The sequence below is a fragment of the Heliangelus exortis genome, chromosome W, assembly GCF_036169615.1.
Source record: "Heliangelus exortis chromosome W, bHelExo1.hap1, whole genome shotgun sequence".
Lineage (NCBI taxonomy): Eukaryota > Metazoa > Chordata > Aves > Apodiformes > Trochilidae > Heliangelus > Heliangelus exortis.
Window position 1 is genome coordinate 13,760,483 of NC_092453.1, and position 18,542 is coordinate 13,779,024.

General features: G+C 45.5%; 1 protein-coding gene across 3 annotated transcripts in view; it reads left to right on the top strand.

Moving 5' to 3' along the window:
- The window catches only part of WDR7 (WD repeat domain 7), an 82,118-nt gene that overhangs the window by 58,891 nt on the left and 4,685 nt on the right, over positions 1-18,542 (top strand). For all 3 annotated transcript variants that reach the window (XM_071729809.1, XM_071729808.1, XM_071729807.1), the window contains 4 exons: positions 5,172-5,289; positions 5,965-6,114; positions 6,702-6,784; positions 10,456-10,555. In XM_071729809.1, coding sequence (XP_071585910.1) covers positions 5,172-5,289; positions 5,965-6,114; positions 6,702-6,784; positions 10,456-10,555 — 451 coding nt within the window. The remainder of the gene's footprint in view (positions 1-5,171; positions 5,290-5,964; positions 6,115-6,701; positions 6,785-10,455; positions 10,556-18,542) is intronic.

The following is an 18,542-nucleotide window of genomic DNA, read 5'->3' on the forward strand; positions in this document are numbered from 1 at the left end:
GGTGCTTAGGCACCCGTTCGGTATGTGGATGGGTTTGGGAAGCGGGCTGGGTGTTGTTTTAGCAGCGGGGTCCCTCTGGATTGCATCAAGGTAACCTGTAGATTGAAGGGTTGCTCGGAGATCATAAAGTCACCGGAGCACAGCCTGTCTCTGGGGTCAGAGAACAACTTATTAAAGTGTCCTAAATCAAGATTTATATGGGATGCTGCCTCGCGCCTCCCTTCTAACCTCCTGGAAATAAAATCTTCTTTCAATTAGGTATTTGTAATTGGGGTTGGGGAGGGGGGCAAATTTCATAAGGGAGGCTGACACTTCGGCTGAAAATGCACACAAAAAATGCTGGCTTGTTTTTTGTTGTGTTTCTTTTTGTACATGGAAATCTAGTTGCCTATTGGTTCTGTTTCTTAAAAAACAGCACTAGCTGTACAAGTTCTGGTTATCTTTACACACCTGTGTGTGCAAGCTGCTGCACTCACTAGTGCCATCTCCCATCCATCACGCCATCACTTAACTATGGCTAAATCAAATCATTCTTACTGCTGCCTAAGTGAAGTCACTGACATGACTTCTGTAATAAAGGTAACATCTTCTTTGTTAATGCATTTTCTGTTAGGTAATAGGATTCCTGAATATTAGTGCTTGGGGTGCTTTTAACATGGGTGGCTTTGCAGGACATGGGTAATATTTTTGATGAATTTCCATGAATTTTGTGAGCTGAGGTTTAAATGTCATAAATTTCCTCTGGGGCCCCAATTTGCATCTGGACAGTCTTCACTCACAACATTAATTTGCTTAATGACAACAGGGACTATTTGCACAGGAAGGGGGTTTGCAGTAGAGTCCTTATTTTTATTATTGTCTGTTGTACAATTGATCACCTCATCTGAAATTCTATCTGACCAGGCTTTCTGTATTCAGTTTGTGTTAAAAAAGCAGAGTACTTACAAGTGCAGAAGGAGAGGCCCCAATTTCTGTGTATAAATAAATAAAAAATTAAAAGTCACTATAAGAAGGGACCACAGCAGGCTGTTTATGTCATGCAAGAGTGTGATGCTGTGCTCTGTGTAATTGGCTCTGAGAGCTATTTCAGGCTTCCTGCTTTCAATGGAAAGCCTTGAAAAACAGAAGTGAGTGCACATTAGTGCCACTGAGGCACAACTTTCCTTGGATGGTACCTGGCTCTTGCACAGGAACAAATCAGTCCCTGGTTGGGACATAGAAATCTTCCTGCAGCTGGCACCCCAAGCACCCTGTGGCAAGACCCTGGGTTTTTAAAATATACCTCATGCTTAACCTTGATTTTCTGTGGTTATTTAATTAGTGGTCTTCCTTAACTGATAATTTGTGAAGTAATTGCTACCCAGTTTGGTGATGGGGTAGCAGCTTCTCTGCTGAAGGCTGGGAACTGACTGGGCTGGGATGGTGCCTCTAGAAGGGTTTTGCTTGGGGGAGGAATGAAAAATCCAGGGTCTGAAATTCCCTCTGTCATCACCATTGGTTATTGAGGTGTTAATCTGTCTGTATTTCTGTTCACCAAGGGCAGAAGTGTGTTTTACTTTGGATAATAGAAAAACCCCAAACAACCCTTGAAAAATTAGCCAGGTTTCCATCTGATTGTGTGCCTGGGGTGCTCTGCTTGCTACTGTTGCACCACAGGAAATCCCAGACTGATCTCTTAATTACAATCGTTATTGTCAAACATCGAAACTTTGTATTTATATTTTTATTTACTTTGTCTGGTTACTTTAGTTGACTTTTCTGCTTTTGTGTCTCTTGGTATAGCAGTAACATTGAATGCCAGGCTGTTTGACCCTAGGACTTGGTTTCCAGCCAGACAGTTCTGAAAGCTGCTCTGGGTTTACTACCCAGGTGTGGTTACAAGTGCTTGTTTGTAAACACACGTTTTAACTGCTACCTGCAGTAAGGAACTGGCCGGGATTGCCATCCAAGCTCCTGGCTGCTTTTCACACTATGCTAAGGCACAAATTACCAATTTTATGTGGCAAGTTTAATTTCCTCAGGGTTTAAAGGAGGGGTGATGGCTGGGGCAGGGGGATAGGCACGGAGGGATATGTAGAAATGAGAGAACACGGTTATTTCTCTGGCCTTGAGTTGTTTCTTGTCCTGTGGCTGAGGCAGCCCCAATGTTTTCCCTCTCCTGCCCCGGTGTCTGTGACTGGAGCTGCTCAGATGCACCCAGGGCTGTTCCTCACCGAGTCATTTTCCCTCCTGCCCTTACATCCTGAGCTGTCACAAAGATTAGTATGGCTCTGTGTCCACGGAGCACTGAATAAATGAATGTATCAGCATGTAGCCTTGAGGAGCCCGACGCAATTTTCATCATGATAAATTGCATAATAAGCGAGAAAGTGTTTGCTTATTAATCCATAACAAGATTTAGATTGAAAATGGCCTGTTACACTCATGACAGATACAGTGCCCAGTGCAGCCAGGCAGAGATGGAAGGAAACAGAGCAGCAGTGTGTGCAGGGGGTTAAGTGTGCATCTTCCCCTCCTGCTGCCCTGCTGTGCTGCCCCTTTTTGTGCCTGATTTACCGTGTACACAATAACAGTGCACAGCTGCCCAGCTCCTCTCCCTGATGTTAAGAACGTTTTATGAAAGAGCTTTTATGTCAAGCATCTGCTTAAAAAAAAAAAAAAAAAGGGAAAAAGAAAAGTTCGCATTTATTGACACGCGCGCACGCACAAAAAGAGAGAGAAAAAAAAAAAAAAAGAAAAAGAAAAAGCAGTGTTTGGGGTTTTTTTTCCTTTCTGAATGAAATAAATAACTGAGCTGTTATCCAACCAAAACTCTGGTATTTATAACTCCTCTGCTCTCCCAGCCCATCCAAGTCCCCCAAGGCTGCCCTGTGCTTGCCTGCCATGCCAAACAGTGCAGCTGGCAGGATAAGGAAAGGAGGATTTTCCCAGCAGTTATTAGCCTTTGATTTCTTGGCATGGATGAGGGCAGGGATCATTGCTTACTGCTGCCCTTTGAATTTACAAGCTATGGTTTGAGATAGGTTATGATATAATGTACCAAAAGCCACAAATCCCATTCTGGTTGATGTGTATGGCGTGGCCCCAGCTCTGCTCCCTCCCACTGAGCCTGCCAAAACATCTCCTGAGAGGGTCCTTCTTTCAGACCAGCTAGTGAAGAGGTTTTATTCACAATCACTACTTCTGTACTCAAATTCTGCACTGTCAGTTCTGTGAAATTTTCATCTGGCGTTGTTTTATGCAAGTCAAGGAACGTAGAGATCTGGTTGCTGGGTTTTCTGGTCATTGGCATCAAAACCTTTAGTAATTTGCACTGAATTTATGAACATGTTATCTAGTAAAATAGCCTTTATTTCATTGGAAGCACTATTCGAATCATATGTTGGTTCCCAAAAAAAAGCCTTTATGTTCAAATCACTGACTGGGGGAAGCTGGTTGATGGATTTGAAAACCCTTCCCCACCTCAGCATTGAGGATCCTGGGATGCGTTCCCAAAACTGCAGGTTCTGGATGAGATTATTTCACTGGACTCTGGTGCTCATGTTACTGAATGAATTTTTATCTCGTGTACATCTGTCCATGTAGTAAACCATTTGAAATCACATTGCTGGCAGAGAGAGCAGATTTTATCTTCATTCAGGTTATAAAACTATCAGGTATTGTTATTGCCCACTTGAATGACATAGTTGCTTTAATGACATAGTTGCTTTAACAAAAAAATGCATTTTTATTAGCATTTAGCATACTGATTAACATTAAGCATATTTTAACATTTTTGTAAGATAACCAGACAAGGGGTAGGGACTGCTTTGAGCCTTGATGCTGCCACTTTGGCTGGCTGTGAGCAGGAAAGTATTAATTTCAGCAGGAAAAGAGTTAATCTCTGTGTTGTTTACAGGTTAGTGGTGTTGTGGTTACTAAATCTCTAAGTGAAATGGGGCAGGAGAGCCATCCCTGCATTCACTACCATCCTTTCTCAGGACTTAGGAAAAGCCATGGGGAATTGCTACATACTCAAATGATGGGCTGATATTGAGAATGAGCAAAACAAACTCTCTCTTTTGGTTTTCCTTGTCTGTATTTTGCAACAAAAATAATAATAATTAAAAAATAATTTCTAGGGCTACTGCTTCGTTCACCTGTGGTCACAGGAGCAGGACTGATCAGACTGGATGTCATAGGAAAAAATTCAGCACTGCTGCAGTTTTCCCTTGGTGCAATGTCCTCTCCCCTGGGTGGGAGTGCAGGAAGGGATAATGCTGGACAATGTACAATTGCTGGAAAATGTACAAGGAGCCTCAGAAAATTGGGCTGTGCTGAGACATATGCAACAAAGGTAGCTGAAATGGCTGAGTTTTAAGGAAGGAGGAATTCAGACAGAAATAAGCTCATGCACCTTCTTTGTCAGGCACTTATTCTCTCAGTTACCTAATACTAGATTTTATTTTCCATAGTGTAGCTGTTGGGTCCCTGTTATTACCCTGTTGTTTCTTGCATTTATCTTGCCACATATATGGAAAATTTAGGCTCCAGCTATTCCCTTACCATTATTTAAAGAATTGCAGTAAAACCCTCAGTGTTAGAAATTCTAAAGAGCATCTGAATAATTTCAGCAATTAGAAAGCATAAGGTGTGGGGCTGTGTGGCATCCCCTCATGCTGCTGGGACTGAGTCATGCAGTAAAGAAAATCAAACCAAATAGATTTGATGGCTTTAGTTCTTCAGGAAGCTTCTTGTTTTCCACTCCCACACCCATCACTTAACTGAATTAAGGAGAATTACGACAAACAGGGTATTTTTCAGCCCGGGTTTAAATTGTGGTAAAAGAAGAAACCATAAATTCTTGGGAGAAGGTTCTTCGTTTGCCTCGTCCTCGGTGGGGTGATATGTATTCAGCACATACAGATAATTTGTTAACAAGGTCTTTTTAACACTTTGGACAGATGCACATACTGTTTTCAATCTTCATGGTTAATTATTTGATTTTGTATTTGACGATAGAACACCCTGACTCCTAATCACTGCTCATTGTTGGGAGTCCATTATATTCTAACTGTTTGAGTGCTCCCGTTGACCTTGAACTGACATTATAAGCTGTTTCTAATCTTTTCACTCTATATTTCTAATGCTCCTTTTCTCCTCTCTCCCCTCTTTGTCTGGTGCCCCTTTAGCATCACAATGGGGCTGCCCCTCAGCCCCGCCGCTGACTCCGCGCGCTCGGCCCGGCACGCTCTGTCCCTCATTGCCACTGCCAGACCTCCTGCCTTCATCACCACCATCGCCAAGGAGGTGAGCAGGGACAGGGCCCTGGACAGAGAGAGAGGAAGCCATATCTCCCTTCCCTCCTCCCCAAAACACTCGTAACACTCCTGTTCCTGCAGAGACCCAGCCACCCATAATTCACGTCCGAGTCCAACGAGCTGTGTCTGGTTACAGCCCCTTCCAAGAGCAAGGTGTAACAAACAGCCCTTTCCAAGAGCAAGGTGTAACAAACACCTGGCAAGGTGTGCCACCTCCTGCTCCCTCTGGCAGGGCAGACACCACCCCACTGGGCACAAATGGAAATGGGGGAGCCTCAGCCCAGGGTCTGGAGGGTGAGGAGGAGGAAGGGATGCTGCTGGGAGGTGGTGTGGGACCTCAAGCAAGAGGCTGGTGGGCAATGGTCAGGGCTGGCCAAAAGAAGCCTGTTACAAGCAGCCAGCTAAGGCCTAAAGACATCCAAGGATGTGGATGGAATCAAGACCCAGGCATTGCCTTATCTTGACCTTTAGTTAGATGAGATGAAGAGTTACTTCAAGAGTGTAAACCCCTGGTTAAACCTGTGCCAGGTTAGTGGCTCTGCTGAGTAGGTCCCCAGGCAAAGCCAAGCATTCTGCGTGGCTGTCCTGGTGCTACGTGTGTGAAGCAGGGGTGTGGAGGCTGTGGGGGATCAGGGTGCCCAGCTGTGACCCTGCTCTTTGGTAGGTGCACAGACACACTGCCCTGGCTGCCAACACCCAGTCCCAGCAGAACATCCACACCACCACCCTGGCACGGGCTAAAGGGGAGATCCTGAGGGTCATTGAGATTCTGATTGAGAAGATGCCTACTGACGTCGTGGACCTGCTGGTGGAGGTAAGGATGCTCTCCCTTAGCACTTTGCTCCAACTGTGGATCATGGGCTGGCTTGGATTTCCTTCTGTGGGGACAAGAAGCCTTACTGTGCATGAAGAGGATTTGTTTCATACCACCTGGCTTGTTTTCTTGAACTTTAAAAGCTTAAGTTGCATTTCAGTTGCTTTCTGGGGGAAAAAACCCAAGCAAGAGGATTTGCTGGCAGTCTGGGTGTGTCTGTCATGCTGTCCTTGGCCATGCTGGGGGGATCTCAGGGGTGGTTTTCTCACAAACAGTGTTGAAGAATGGTACAAATGATGTCTCAGATATTTACTGTTGATGCTGATGCTCAGAGCTTATGTTTGGCAGGAGTTGGCTGGTTTATAACTGCTCACAAGTGCTCTGGATTGTTCCATCTAACAGTACCATTGCTGTTGCAAACCAGTCATATGCAAGACAGTTCTTGTTGGTTTTATCCCAACTGCATCTTAAAGTTGGATATCAAAGATGTGGCCAGGCATGGAAATTCTCTATTTCTGCCTGTTAGAACTTTTATTATGAAACATAAGTACAGTATGTCAAATGATTTTTAATTTTTTTTTTTCAAGGTTATGGACATCATCATGTATTGCCTTGAAGGATCTTTAGTTAAGAAGAAGGGTCTTCAAGAATGCTTCCCAGCTATCTGCAGGTGAGCTCTCCCTCCAGGAACACCGTGAAGTAAATTGTAGGGTGACCAGCAGGGTCTGTTTCTTACTTCAGGGTGAAATGATTTCATTGCTGTACCTGCTAGTAGCTGGCCATGGGGCACAGTCATCAGAGGAGATCATCATCTGAGCAGGCACTTCCAAGTCCTCTCAGCTGGTGCCCAGCAGTGCCATCCTGTAGGAAAGCACAGGGAAATGGAGAGAAAAAATAGAAAGTCTCAAATGCCTTCCTGGAACCCCTGCCAGGCATCCACCAAGGGAGCAGGTTGTGCTAAAAAAATTAAAAAAAAATGGCAGCAAGTATCCCCCTGCAAAATGTTTGAAGCTTTTGCTGCCCATCCATGGGGACAGGCAGCTTGGAGAAACCATGAGGGTGAATTTCCAGAAGGTGAGTGGGCAGGAGGGGCACAGGGCTGTGGTGACAGCAGCTGGGAGGGCAGGGGACAGGTCCTGGGCAGCTCAGCACCATCTCAGTCCTCTTTGTCTTGGGCTTGTTCTGCTCCACTCCTAACATGGCACTTTTGGGTAGTAAAGTGTGATTTATAAAATGGGAACATTTGAAGTCTCTGCAGACTGTGATAAATATCCCTGTTATAAAACTAAACTGGTACAACCGATAAATTATAATAATCATCTGTCGACCATTATGTTTTAATTTAATAACCTATTAAAATACTGAGGAGTTTCAAGAAAAGAACAATTACCCTGGTGACAGGTAAGGTACTGATCGAGGTAATCTTCCTTCTTCCTGCTGCTTTAAAAGGCTTACCTTAAAACATAAATGTGAGCCTAAGTGGGAATTAGTGCAAAAATCTCCCTATGCCTGTTGTAATTTTATAGCAAGGCTTTATCTTAAGCTGTTGTTAAACGACTGGTAGTATTTCCTGTTCCACATAGTTATAGCCCTTGTAAAAATGATCTAGCACCCACCCATGCCACCACTCAGCCCCAGGGATGCTTCCATCCCGTTTTAGCAAGTGGGTGAATCTCAGGAGAGCCTCCAAGTGGAGGCACTTGGACAGAATCCTCTGGGGAATTCTTTCAGCCTCTGGTGAGGAGGTAAATCCACTGCTGTGGATGTTCTGGGCTCTCACACCTCAGCACGTGATGGCAGGGGCTGTTTGTAGAGGATCATTCTGCCCTTTGGGGCACTCTGCAAACCCATGCACTGAGCTTACTGAGGTAGAATTGGTATAACACTACCTTGCAATGAATATGAAATACTTTACATTTCTTTAAAATTGTGAGGGGGAATATTGCAGGCAGCAGAACCCTGTTTGACTGGAGCATTTTCCAGATTCAGCAGTTGCATTTCAGCTGAGTGGTCCCTGGTGGACTCTGCTGGGTCAGGTCATGTATTTAGCACAGTCTGCTGAGCTAAAGTGTTCTGTGTAATGGGGAGACAGATTAAATTTAGAATAACGAGTGTTGTATATGGCTTCTTACTAGGGAGTAGTCTTGCAGGAGGAGGGAGAAATTCCAGGTGAGGTTGTGTCCAACAAAAGTTCATTCCTTGGTTATTCCTAGGATTTTGGAGATGATTGAAGCATCCGTCACCTGGAGATGTTGTAGTGGTGGTGCTCCAGGAAATCTGGAGCCTCATGCCCTAGAAGGGGAGTTAAAAAGAATGAAATGTGAAATAGGACTGAAGAATATCAAAATTATAATCCAGAACCCCTTGGGTTGTTGCAAGATACTGCAGTTTGAAATTAAGATTTGGTGACGTTCATCAACAAATTCTTTTCCATGAGCTTTTAATATAACATTTTTGTGCTGGATATAACTAAGAATGTTAATTTAAAACCAGAAGTAATAACTTTAGTTAACCCCTCAGCTACTTCAGCAGTCCCTAAGTGAGGTTTTAAAACAGTGGTGAGGTGTCAGTGAAGCCCAGTGCTGCTGCTGCTGGATTTTCCAATATCAGCCCAAGGCTGAGCAGCCCCGTTCCCAGATGGAAAGTGCTTGCTGGGATTTGGAGGAAGAAGAAAGATCCTTTTCCTCTGAGGCCTTATCCCAGCTCAGGTGTTTCCCTGCAGAGCAGCAGGGGGGTCCCTGGGCAGGGTGGGGATGGCTCAGCCCCCTCTGCTGCCTTGCAACCTTTCCCCCAACCCCTCTGTTGTTGTGTTGCAGGCTGATGGATTCTTCTTCTCCCAGAGAAATACTGACTCAGCTCTCTGTCTAAATGGGCATTTAAATGCTGGAAGGAGAGAAATGCTGTTTGCTCACAGACAGCAGTGTGTGGTGTTGCCTTTCTAAAGCTATAGGAGGAGGCAGGTGGGCTGTGCCTGTGGGGTGGGGCGATGGAACTAATGGGGGCAGAAAACCTTTTCTATAGAAACTTCTTCCCCTTGTGGTCCATTTCACTTGCAATGCTCAAGCAGTGTGTGGTTTTAGATGAGTTTCCCTACAAATCCCAAGCTGCTGGTTACAGAGGATGGGAAAGGGCTGAAGGTCAAGTGGGAATATTTCACGGAAGATACCCTGAGAGTCAGAAACAGAAAATGGGGAGCCAGGGAGGACAGGGATGCAAAAGTGCACCTGAGCTGCTTTGCCTTGCCCTTTCTCCAGCACAGCAGCCATTTTCTTCTTTTTTGTTGTTGTTTGTTTTGTGGGTTTTTTTGGTTTTTTGTTTTTTTTTTTTTTTTTTGTTTTTGTTTTGTTTTTTTTTGTTTGTTTGTTTGTTTGGCTTGGGTTTTTTTCTGTAACACCTTGTTTCATCCTGGTTTTCTTCCTGGCTGCCATCCTGCACTCCAGAAACAAGCGTGTGGTGCCCTGTGTCAGTGCAGTTGCTATGGCTCTCTGGGAAGCCTGGAGAACAAGGAGATAGATTATTGTAATATTTTTTGTTTGAAGGTATAAATATGGTCAGCAACGTATTTTTATAGACTGGTTCTCTAGAAGTCTCTGGCAAATGTTGTCATAGTAAAATCCAACTGTAAAATTAAAATTAAACTGGGAATGCGGTCAGTGTTTTTCACAGGTTCCTTTTAGAGGAAAGGTACAATGCTATTCTCAAATCTTTGAATTTGAAATAAGGATGTGGACTCTCTTGTGTTTCAAAGCGTAGAAATTCCTTGAATTTTGCCATGGTTTGAATACAGATTGATGCCTGAATGTTAAGGACTATTCATGCTTCTCAGTTCCTTTTTACTTTAAAGATGTTATTAGATGAAAGAGTTTGATAAATTATCCTCTTTTTTTTTTTTCCCCTCTAATGCCAAACAACAACCTTTGAGTTTGCATGTTTTTCCCTGTGTTTTCTCTCCTTCTTTCTCCTTTGATTTTCAAGGAGAAGTGCAGTTGCTCAGGGTGTTAGGGTTGACTTGTCTGACCATCTGACACCCCACATCGCTGAGCCCCTCTGCCCTCAACCAGGTCCCTGCAGGGACACAGAGACCACCACAGGGATGATTCCCAAACTCAATGGGAGTGTTGAATGCTGTGTAACAGGAATAAATAAACCTGCCCTGGTTCTGCAGCAGGGCATCAAACATCACTCGGCTTTGTTCGTGGGATGCCAAGGGTGGAAACGGGCAGCTGCTGGATTTTTAACTCAAATCTCTACTGTTAATTACCCAGTGGCATCACAAATGAATTTTGCCACGGTGCAGGCAGGTCAGCTCTCACCTGTTACTTGTTCTGGTGTTCAATTCAGGTTCTACATGGTCAGCTACTACGAGAGGAGCCACAGAATAGCAGTTGGAGCTCGCCACGGTTCAGTGGCCCTCTACGACATCCGGACTGGGAAATGTCAGGTAAATAAATCACTGTGACTTCCCCACATAAAGTGTGTAAGTTATTGAAAGGAAAGAGCAGCGAGCTCTGCATCGGTTGACATGCTGAGCTGCTGGAACATTATGGATAATGCTGAGGGGATCAATAGTTTAATGAAGGACTCAGAGTATATAGAGCCCTACTGGCTTCATTCATGGGGACCGAGCGGGTGCCACGGATGGGTTAATAATGAGAGCTTGGAGCTGGTGATACCCCTGCTCTGAAATAAATGGAAAACCTCTTTGGAAAAGTTATATAGTAGTACACTTCTTCTATGGAAGTCGGAGAAAATCCACTGGGGATTTTTTTCCTAAAGCTCCTCCCTTCAAATACTTACACTGGAGGTATTTATGCTTTTCTGCTCTTAATATGGATTTTCTTACCAGCAACCTAGAAGAGAATGTACCTCAGGGTGGTGTTGAAATGAGTGCTTGGAACTACAAATGTTTTAATGACAAAGTATTTGCCTTTTCAGAAAAGTTCACAGGTAATGTTCTTGGTTATTCCTTGTAGCATGTGAGCAGCTCTCTTATTTCCCATGGAATTTCAACAGTCGTTGTGTAAAGCTTGGCTAAAATAGCTGTATTTTAAGTGTGACTTATTCTTCCATGTGTGTTTGTAAATGTCATATTTTTGTTGTTTGTAAAAGCTGTTATCTTGAGTCCTTACCCAATGTGTGTTGTAGCCCAGGTTTCTCCCAGCCAGACCTGCAGTGTCCCTGGGTGCTTTGCCCGTGCTGAGCTCTGCAGGGCTGCTCCTGCTCCCTTCTGAATTTCTGGGCTTTGTTTTCCAAGCCCAGCAGGAGGCACCGTGGTGTGTTCCGGTACTTTTTGTTTAGACAGCCATCCTGGGGAAGCTAAAATGCCCAGATCTGCTTTATAAATAGCTGTGTAATGCAGGCCAGTAGGAAGTGTGGGCTGCTCTGTCTTGGTTTAGCTTGAGTCATTTGGATCATGATTTATTAATTTAACTCTAAAACGGGCCCACAAGAGCTGCTTGTGTTGCTGCTTTATCTGCTGTCACTGAGCATCTTTGCTCTCCTGCCTTCCTCCTCTGCTGCTTTTAACTTTGTCCAGTTCCTGCTGAGCTGGCTCCAAGGTGAGCAGGGGGTGCTGGGTGCCCCTGGGTGTCTGGCTGGGCTGGAGGGTGGATGGAAGCCCAGAGGTGCTGCTGGTGGCCAGGATGGGCTGGTGTGGCCAGGGCTGACTCTCCCCTGACCAGCATTCCTCCACCTGGAGGTATTTACCCTGGGTTTGCCAGGATGAAATACCCCATTTTCCTCTTCTTTGCTTTTTCCTTCAGTTCCTTTGAAGGGACCCAGTGTGATGCCCCCAGCTGCTGGGAGGGGATTGTCCATGCTGTGGTGTGGTGGCCTCTTCTCCATGCCAGCTGGCCAGCCCTGGCCTCCTGCCACCAGCTCCCAGTTGCCACTGGTCTCTCAGTTAGCTTGAAACGCTGGTGAATATTCACTGCACTTATTTTCTTACTCTCCCAGTAAGCTGGGATGGGGGAAAAGCAGGGATTGAGCTGGCTGAAGGGATTTTGAGGATAACTGGGGCAGAGCCCTTGCAGATTGTGTTATTATTCATGAGATGGAATAATTTGGTGAATGCCATCTATGTGATTATTAGGGGGCAACGCCATCTATTGGATACAGGTTCCTCATCCAAATCTGGTCATGGAAGTTAGCATCTCACAGCTGGAGGCTTCAGGCTATCCAGAAGATGTGGAATAATGTCAGGTTTGTGTAGATGGAAAGGTTATGGCATGGCAAAAAAAAGCTCAAAATTTTAATGTACTTTTATGTGATAGTTAAAGCCTTTAAAAATGTTTATCACACTATTTTAATTGGCTTGGTATGTTTAAATGGGGAGAGGTGTCTAGGGAGCACCTGTGAGGATCCTGGAATGCTGGGAGAGCCCTTGGCTCCCTGCTGCTCACCCTTTGGGACCTCCTCACCTGCTGCACTAATTGCTGCTTCATTTCTACCCATTTTTCTTAACCCTCCATAGGCAAAGTACTGCCCCAGGTCCTGGCCTGGGGTTATTCCAGCCCTCCTGCTGAGCTGCCCCAAATCTTTGTGCCCTTGTTGCCTCCTGTGACCCCACACAACTGAATGTTATTTTGCTACCCAAACCACACCTTGCTCCAAGGTCTTGGCTCCAAGCTCTGTGGGTGCTGCCACGGGGAGATGCTGTGTGGGCATCACCAGCACCCATGTGTCACCACCCACCCCTCTGTGCCAAAGCCATGGTGCTCTGGAGAAAAGAACAGAGAAAAAGAGAACAGAAATCCTCATAAGGGGAAGAGATTTCTTTGTTAGCAGTTGATTTTGGGGTGTTTGCACTGAATAATTCCCAAAAATATAATTTATTAATTTGGTACCTTGCATACAGCTGGAGTTATGGTGGTGAAAATGAAGCTTCAGGTGTTGGTTTGCATGTCTGGCAGCCACAGGGGGAAAAAAAAAAAAATTCCTTTTAAATTCAGCTGCTGGCAAGATGAGAGCAGTGCAGGGCTTTGTGCTGCTGAAATTGTGCCACAGATTTGACAGAGCTCAGAGCTGGAGGACAGAGTTGCAGTAATTAGCAGAGGAGCAGAGCCCTGGCTGGAGCTGGGTGGGTGGGTGGGTGGTGTTACACCAGTGGGGGGGTGAGGTGGGGATGGCAGGAAGTTTGTGATCTGCTTAGAGAGGAGAGGGAGGCGTTTTAGCTGCAACAGTGGGACACAAAACCATTTGGTGGGTAGTTTGGGTTTTTTTGTTTCCTCCCAGCACGTTTTATTTTGCTTTCAAGAGAGGTGATTGTACAGACTGACTGAGAAATTCCATCTAATGATTAATGGAATGATGGATGTCAAGGATCACCTTTTTTAACAAATAATAAATCAACTGTTTTTTTCCTGTAAAATTTACAGTATCAGTATCACTTACTTAAGAAGGTGTCAGTTATTAATACTACCAGTAAAATGCTGCCTCAGAGCCAAATTATCTGCATTTTGGTATTTTGCTTTGCCTCCTTGCTGTTGTACAGGTATCTGTTAGCATGGGGATCCTTCCTAATAGCTTTTAAAGATAGTTTATTAGGTATACATAAAATATCTCAACTCTTCTACATTTAGTCTTGCTTTCAAGCAAATGTCTTGCTTCAGGGTTTTGGGATTTTGGTGGATTTTCACAATGTTACAGCGGAATGAAAACTGCAGCCCTTTTGGATTACATCATGAGCATTCCAAATGCGTTGGGGTTTTTTACCTATTTTTTATCATCATTCAACCTAGAGCTGAGGTTCTTTCTCTCTTTCCTGTTAAATTATTTATTAAATCTTTCCCAAGCATCCCCCCAGCACCGGGCGGGAGGGGAGCTGGAGGACTCCGCTTGGTTCCCGGGGTGCTTCCCAGGGGTGTGGGGGGCTCGGGGCTGTGCTGTGTCCTTCCCTCTCATAGCACTGGTATTGATTGGGCCTTCAGCTGTGTGTGGAGCTGAGAGAACCTGGGTCTGGGGGCTGATTATCTGCAGGGGTCTGAGGGAGCTGTATTGACCCACCGCCCCTCCCTGCCATCGCTGCCGCGGGGGGTTTCACGCCGTCTCCATGGCACTGGTAATAAACCACACCATCTCCCTCCTGCCCAGCTCTGGCAGCCTCCCAGTGACCACAGAGTGAGTGCTGCTCTTCTGGAGGGAGGTGGTCCTGTGGGGACGAGGTGTCAGAGCCAGGGGGGGTTGTCTTGGTACCCCAGGGCTCGTTGGGTTGGGCTCCGTTACTGCAAAGCACGGGGAAAGGTTGGGTGAGGCTCCGGCTGCTCATGAAATGGTTGAATAGTCAGAAGAATTTGAGGGGTTTTCAAGGAGCGAAAAAGCAAAATAAAGCACAAAAAAATTCTGTTTGAAATACCTGGTGATGGTCTGCAATCCTTACTACCTGTCCTGGCTTTGTCCTATGGCTGATGACCCATTTCTCAGTGAGATGCTGACAGGCATTGCCAGCACCCCCAGAATTTGCAGCTTTCCAGCTCTCTGATCAGAATTCCATGCAGTTTTTTCTGTCTGCTCAGCAGTCAACTTCCACGGTTGTCTGAGGAAGCTGCTCATGGTGCTGGGGTTGGATTGGTTGGTTCTGGTTTGGGGTTTTTTTAAGCTAGTGAATACAAACACAGCCACAACTTTGTGCCTACGTGGGTTTTATCCAGTGCCCTCTCTGTTTCCATGCTCCACCTAAACACTGTTCCTGCACAGAAAATTAGAGCTGTGCACACATCCTCTTAAAATTCCCATTTTGGGAACTTTTGATAAATTTCCTCAGATTTCTCTTTCTAGAGGAACTGATGGATAGCTGAAAGGGGAAATGGCTGAATCTGCCCATGGAAGTTGGATTCAGGTTACAGATTGCTCATGGGAGGTTCAGAAATGAAAACCCAGTACAAAATGTTTACAACCTTTTTCTGTGCCTTAGTTCCACTTGGAAAAGAAATTATCATATGAAAAGGGCTGAGTAAGAATAACTTTAGCAGAAAGGCTGCTCTGTGATTAGCCTAATGCATGGGTGGTTTTATGCTTTTTTCTTCTCCTTTATCTGTGTGATCTCACTCTGCTTTTATTCCGGGGAACAGAAAGCTACCTTTAAACAGACAAATATTCCTGGCAATTTTTCCCTTGTCCCTGTTGGTTGGTGTGCCCAGGTCGTGCCTTCCCTGGCACAGCTTTGGGAGCGTACAAAGCCTTCCAGAAAAAGGCTGGGATCCCAGTGGGATGTTTGCTGGCAGGAAGGTGCCACCTCCCTCAGCCCCACCGTGCCGGGGGGATTGGAGCAGGCAAAGCTTTTTTTATTTTTTAGTGTATGCAGAGCTGCCTTTAACCGAGTCCTAGTCATCAGGTATTGCAAAGGTTAAGCTTTATCAGCTGCACAAAAAAAAAAAAAAAGGTTGAGGTTTCATCAAAAACTTCCATCCTCACAACCTGTCGCCCACAATTTGATGATGATTATTGATTATTTCCCAGCCTTTCACTCACTCTGGCACTGCGGCCAGCCTTGATATACAGATAGGGCTGCAGTCCAGCTAAAATAAGACTCCATCTTGATAATGGACTGAGATGAGATACTGTTATTTGATAAAGATAATTGATGTTTCACAGTGAATTGGAAAGCAGTTGTGAGTGCAGCAGGTCTGTGGCTGCTCCATCTGCAAATGTGCCCTTTGTTTACAAAACAGAGCAGGAGCCCCCCTCCTGGTGACCCTCCTGGCCACGGCTCCCAGGGGCTGCACTTGGCCACCAAAAGTCACCAGGAAGCTTCTGGAATGTGTGTGTAGCTTGGGGTGCTTCTGCTGAGACACCTGGGGGGCTGGTCGGGGTGCAGTTCTGTCTGGTGAGCTGGTGTCCTGAAATCCTTGCAGCCTTACAATTAACTCTCCTGTGGATTGTGATGGTCCAGGTGAAAGTCCTGAGCAAGTGTGAGCAGGCGTGAGATGCTGTGAGCACAGTGCTGGAAATGCTGGCAGGGAGGGGTTCTGGAGATCCAAGCACAGACTTGGGTCACTGCGAGGGCTGGGGGAAGGGAAACCCAGGTCCCTTCTGTGCAGAACTGTGAAGGTCTGGGGAGGGCTCCAGCCCATCCCGTAACACTTGGGTGGCTGCAGCTGTCATCTCATTTTTTCTGGATTAAGTTCAGTCGAGAAAAGGAGCTGCCTCATTTTCTGGTTGTCATTGGCCCGGGAAGGAAAAAGCAAATTGTAATGAGGGGCTCCCAGCAGGAGAAGCTCCTAACAAATGAGAGGCAGATAGTGAGTGACAGCGGCTGCCCCCGGCCAGGGCTGCCCCTCAGATCATGCACAGCACCTCTGAACCCTGAGCAATTGTAGGGACTGATGCAAAACACTCCTACTGTAAGGTTAAAAATCAAGTTAGATATTTTATTCCGTTACAAAAACGTAACATATGGGCTGTGGCTGGAGCGTGATGTTATTGAGAAGCTTGGAGGACAGGAAGAAAATTAATTTATAGATGCAAATACTCTTTTTCTCTGTACAGTCCTGAGATTTTTACTGCAATTGTTAATGTTCCTGGAACTAACATGGAAATTAAATTACTAAAGATACTGAAGCTGTTTGAAGTTAATAGTATTTCAGATGTTTCCACTAAACTGCTTGGAAAGTGGGGATTTAGTTTTTAAAGTATCCATCTTGAGAGAATTTATTTTTGGTATGAAAAATGATATCATATTTTAGATACCTTTTCAGGTGAAAATGTTTAGTTTTGTATGAGTTTGTTTTAAAAACCAAACCAAACCCCAGAAGCTGGGGCTGCCTGATGCTCCTCTGTGTATGTTCTGCAGGGTTTGGCACCCTGCCTTAGCATCAAAATACAACTTCTGGTTTTCAGTTAAAAAACCAACCAACCAAACGAACAAAACCCAAGCGAAACCCACGCACACAACCCCCCAAACCCAAGTGACCAACCTCTCGTCAGTGTGCTGTGGGATCAGTCAGTGAGTGGCACTGTGGGGTCAGGCTCTGCTCCCCAGGTCCCGCTGGTGTCTCGGGGTGCCTGGTCAGTCGGACCCACCCCTGGGTGTTAACATCTCTTCTAGCAGTGCATTGGTTCTGTGTAGCTGGGGTGGGAATCAACACTGGTGCCATCAACTTGCTGATTTTCAGCTTGACATCTGGGTTGCTCACTGCCTGTCCTTGCCCTTTGCCTTTGGGCTGTGGTTCTGCCCTGGGATGGAGCTGCCTCTGCCTGCTGGGGAGATGCCTCCAGCTCAGCTGCTGAAATTGCCCATGAAGCCCTTGCCAGTGAGTCCTTGCTGCTCTGTGAAGGAGTTCTTTATTTTCAGAGGCCCATCCCTTGCCCAGAGGTGACTGGTATCTGAGCAGAAGCTGGAGCTGGTGTTACCCTGAGCTGTGGCACCTCTGCTGCTGTCCCTCTGCCAGGGATGGGCAGTGCTGCAGGGCATGTGTCAGGCTCAGGGCTTTCTCAGGACGGGTTGGTTTTGTTTCCCTTCAGTTAGGGTACCCCCAGAGAGCAGGGCTGTAAATACCTCATCATAAAGGTGGTAAAATATTCGTGTGTCTCTCTAGCAGTCTGCGAGTTACTTTATCAGTTTAAAGTATGCATTTCAGTATATTTATGAAAATAAGATTGCCACAGTGATACAGTGTTTGTGGTTTTTTATGTCACCTCTAACAGAGTGTCACAGCTCAGTGCAGAGTTTACCAACTATTGGGCTTAAAATGAGGTTGTCATAGCTCCAGCATATATCATGTGTTCCACGAGGATGGTGGCAGGTGCAGAAGTCAAATAGTCTCCCAGGAGCATCCTCCCATTAAAAACCAATTGCTTGGGCAGAGGGGAGCTGCACACAGCTGCACTGTGTCCCAACACCCCTGCCCTCTAGCCTGCTTCCAAGCCCAGAACCCTGTGGATTTTTGCACAGTGTTGGGAAGCTGGGAAGATGCTGAGGGTGCCTGGAAGGTGACGGGAAGGGAGGTGCTGGGCACTTTCTCTCTGGGACCCTGCTGTGGGACACTGCCAGCACAGCTCCCCAGGGGCTGGGCACTGGACATTGGGGTGTGAGCAGAATGCTTTGACTGAGCAGCCATAATCTGGTTTTGTTGTTTTTCCATTGGCCTGGGAAGCATGAAATGAGCAGGGCAGAGCACACGTTCAGATAGTGCACTGAAAAATAAATCTTGGCTTGGAAGGATTAGCATCAATTAGAGAAGCACTTCCTTTAAATAACAAAGCAGATTAATTCCCTGAAGGATTGTACTTATTGAAACACATTTTCAGTAGTAAAAAGAGCAACAAGTGTGCTAGTACTATTGATTTTCTACCTTTGTATTACCAAAACATATTTTATTGACAAGTATTACTTGCTTGTTAAGTGCTAAAGAGTTTGATGGGTCTGAACATGGGATCATTTAATTAATTGCCCTTTCAAACTTTCATCCTGAGCTGTGGTGATTGCATTA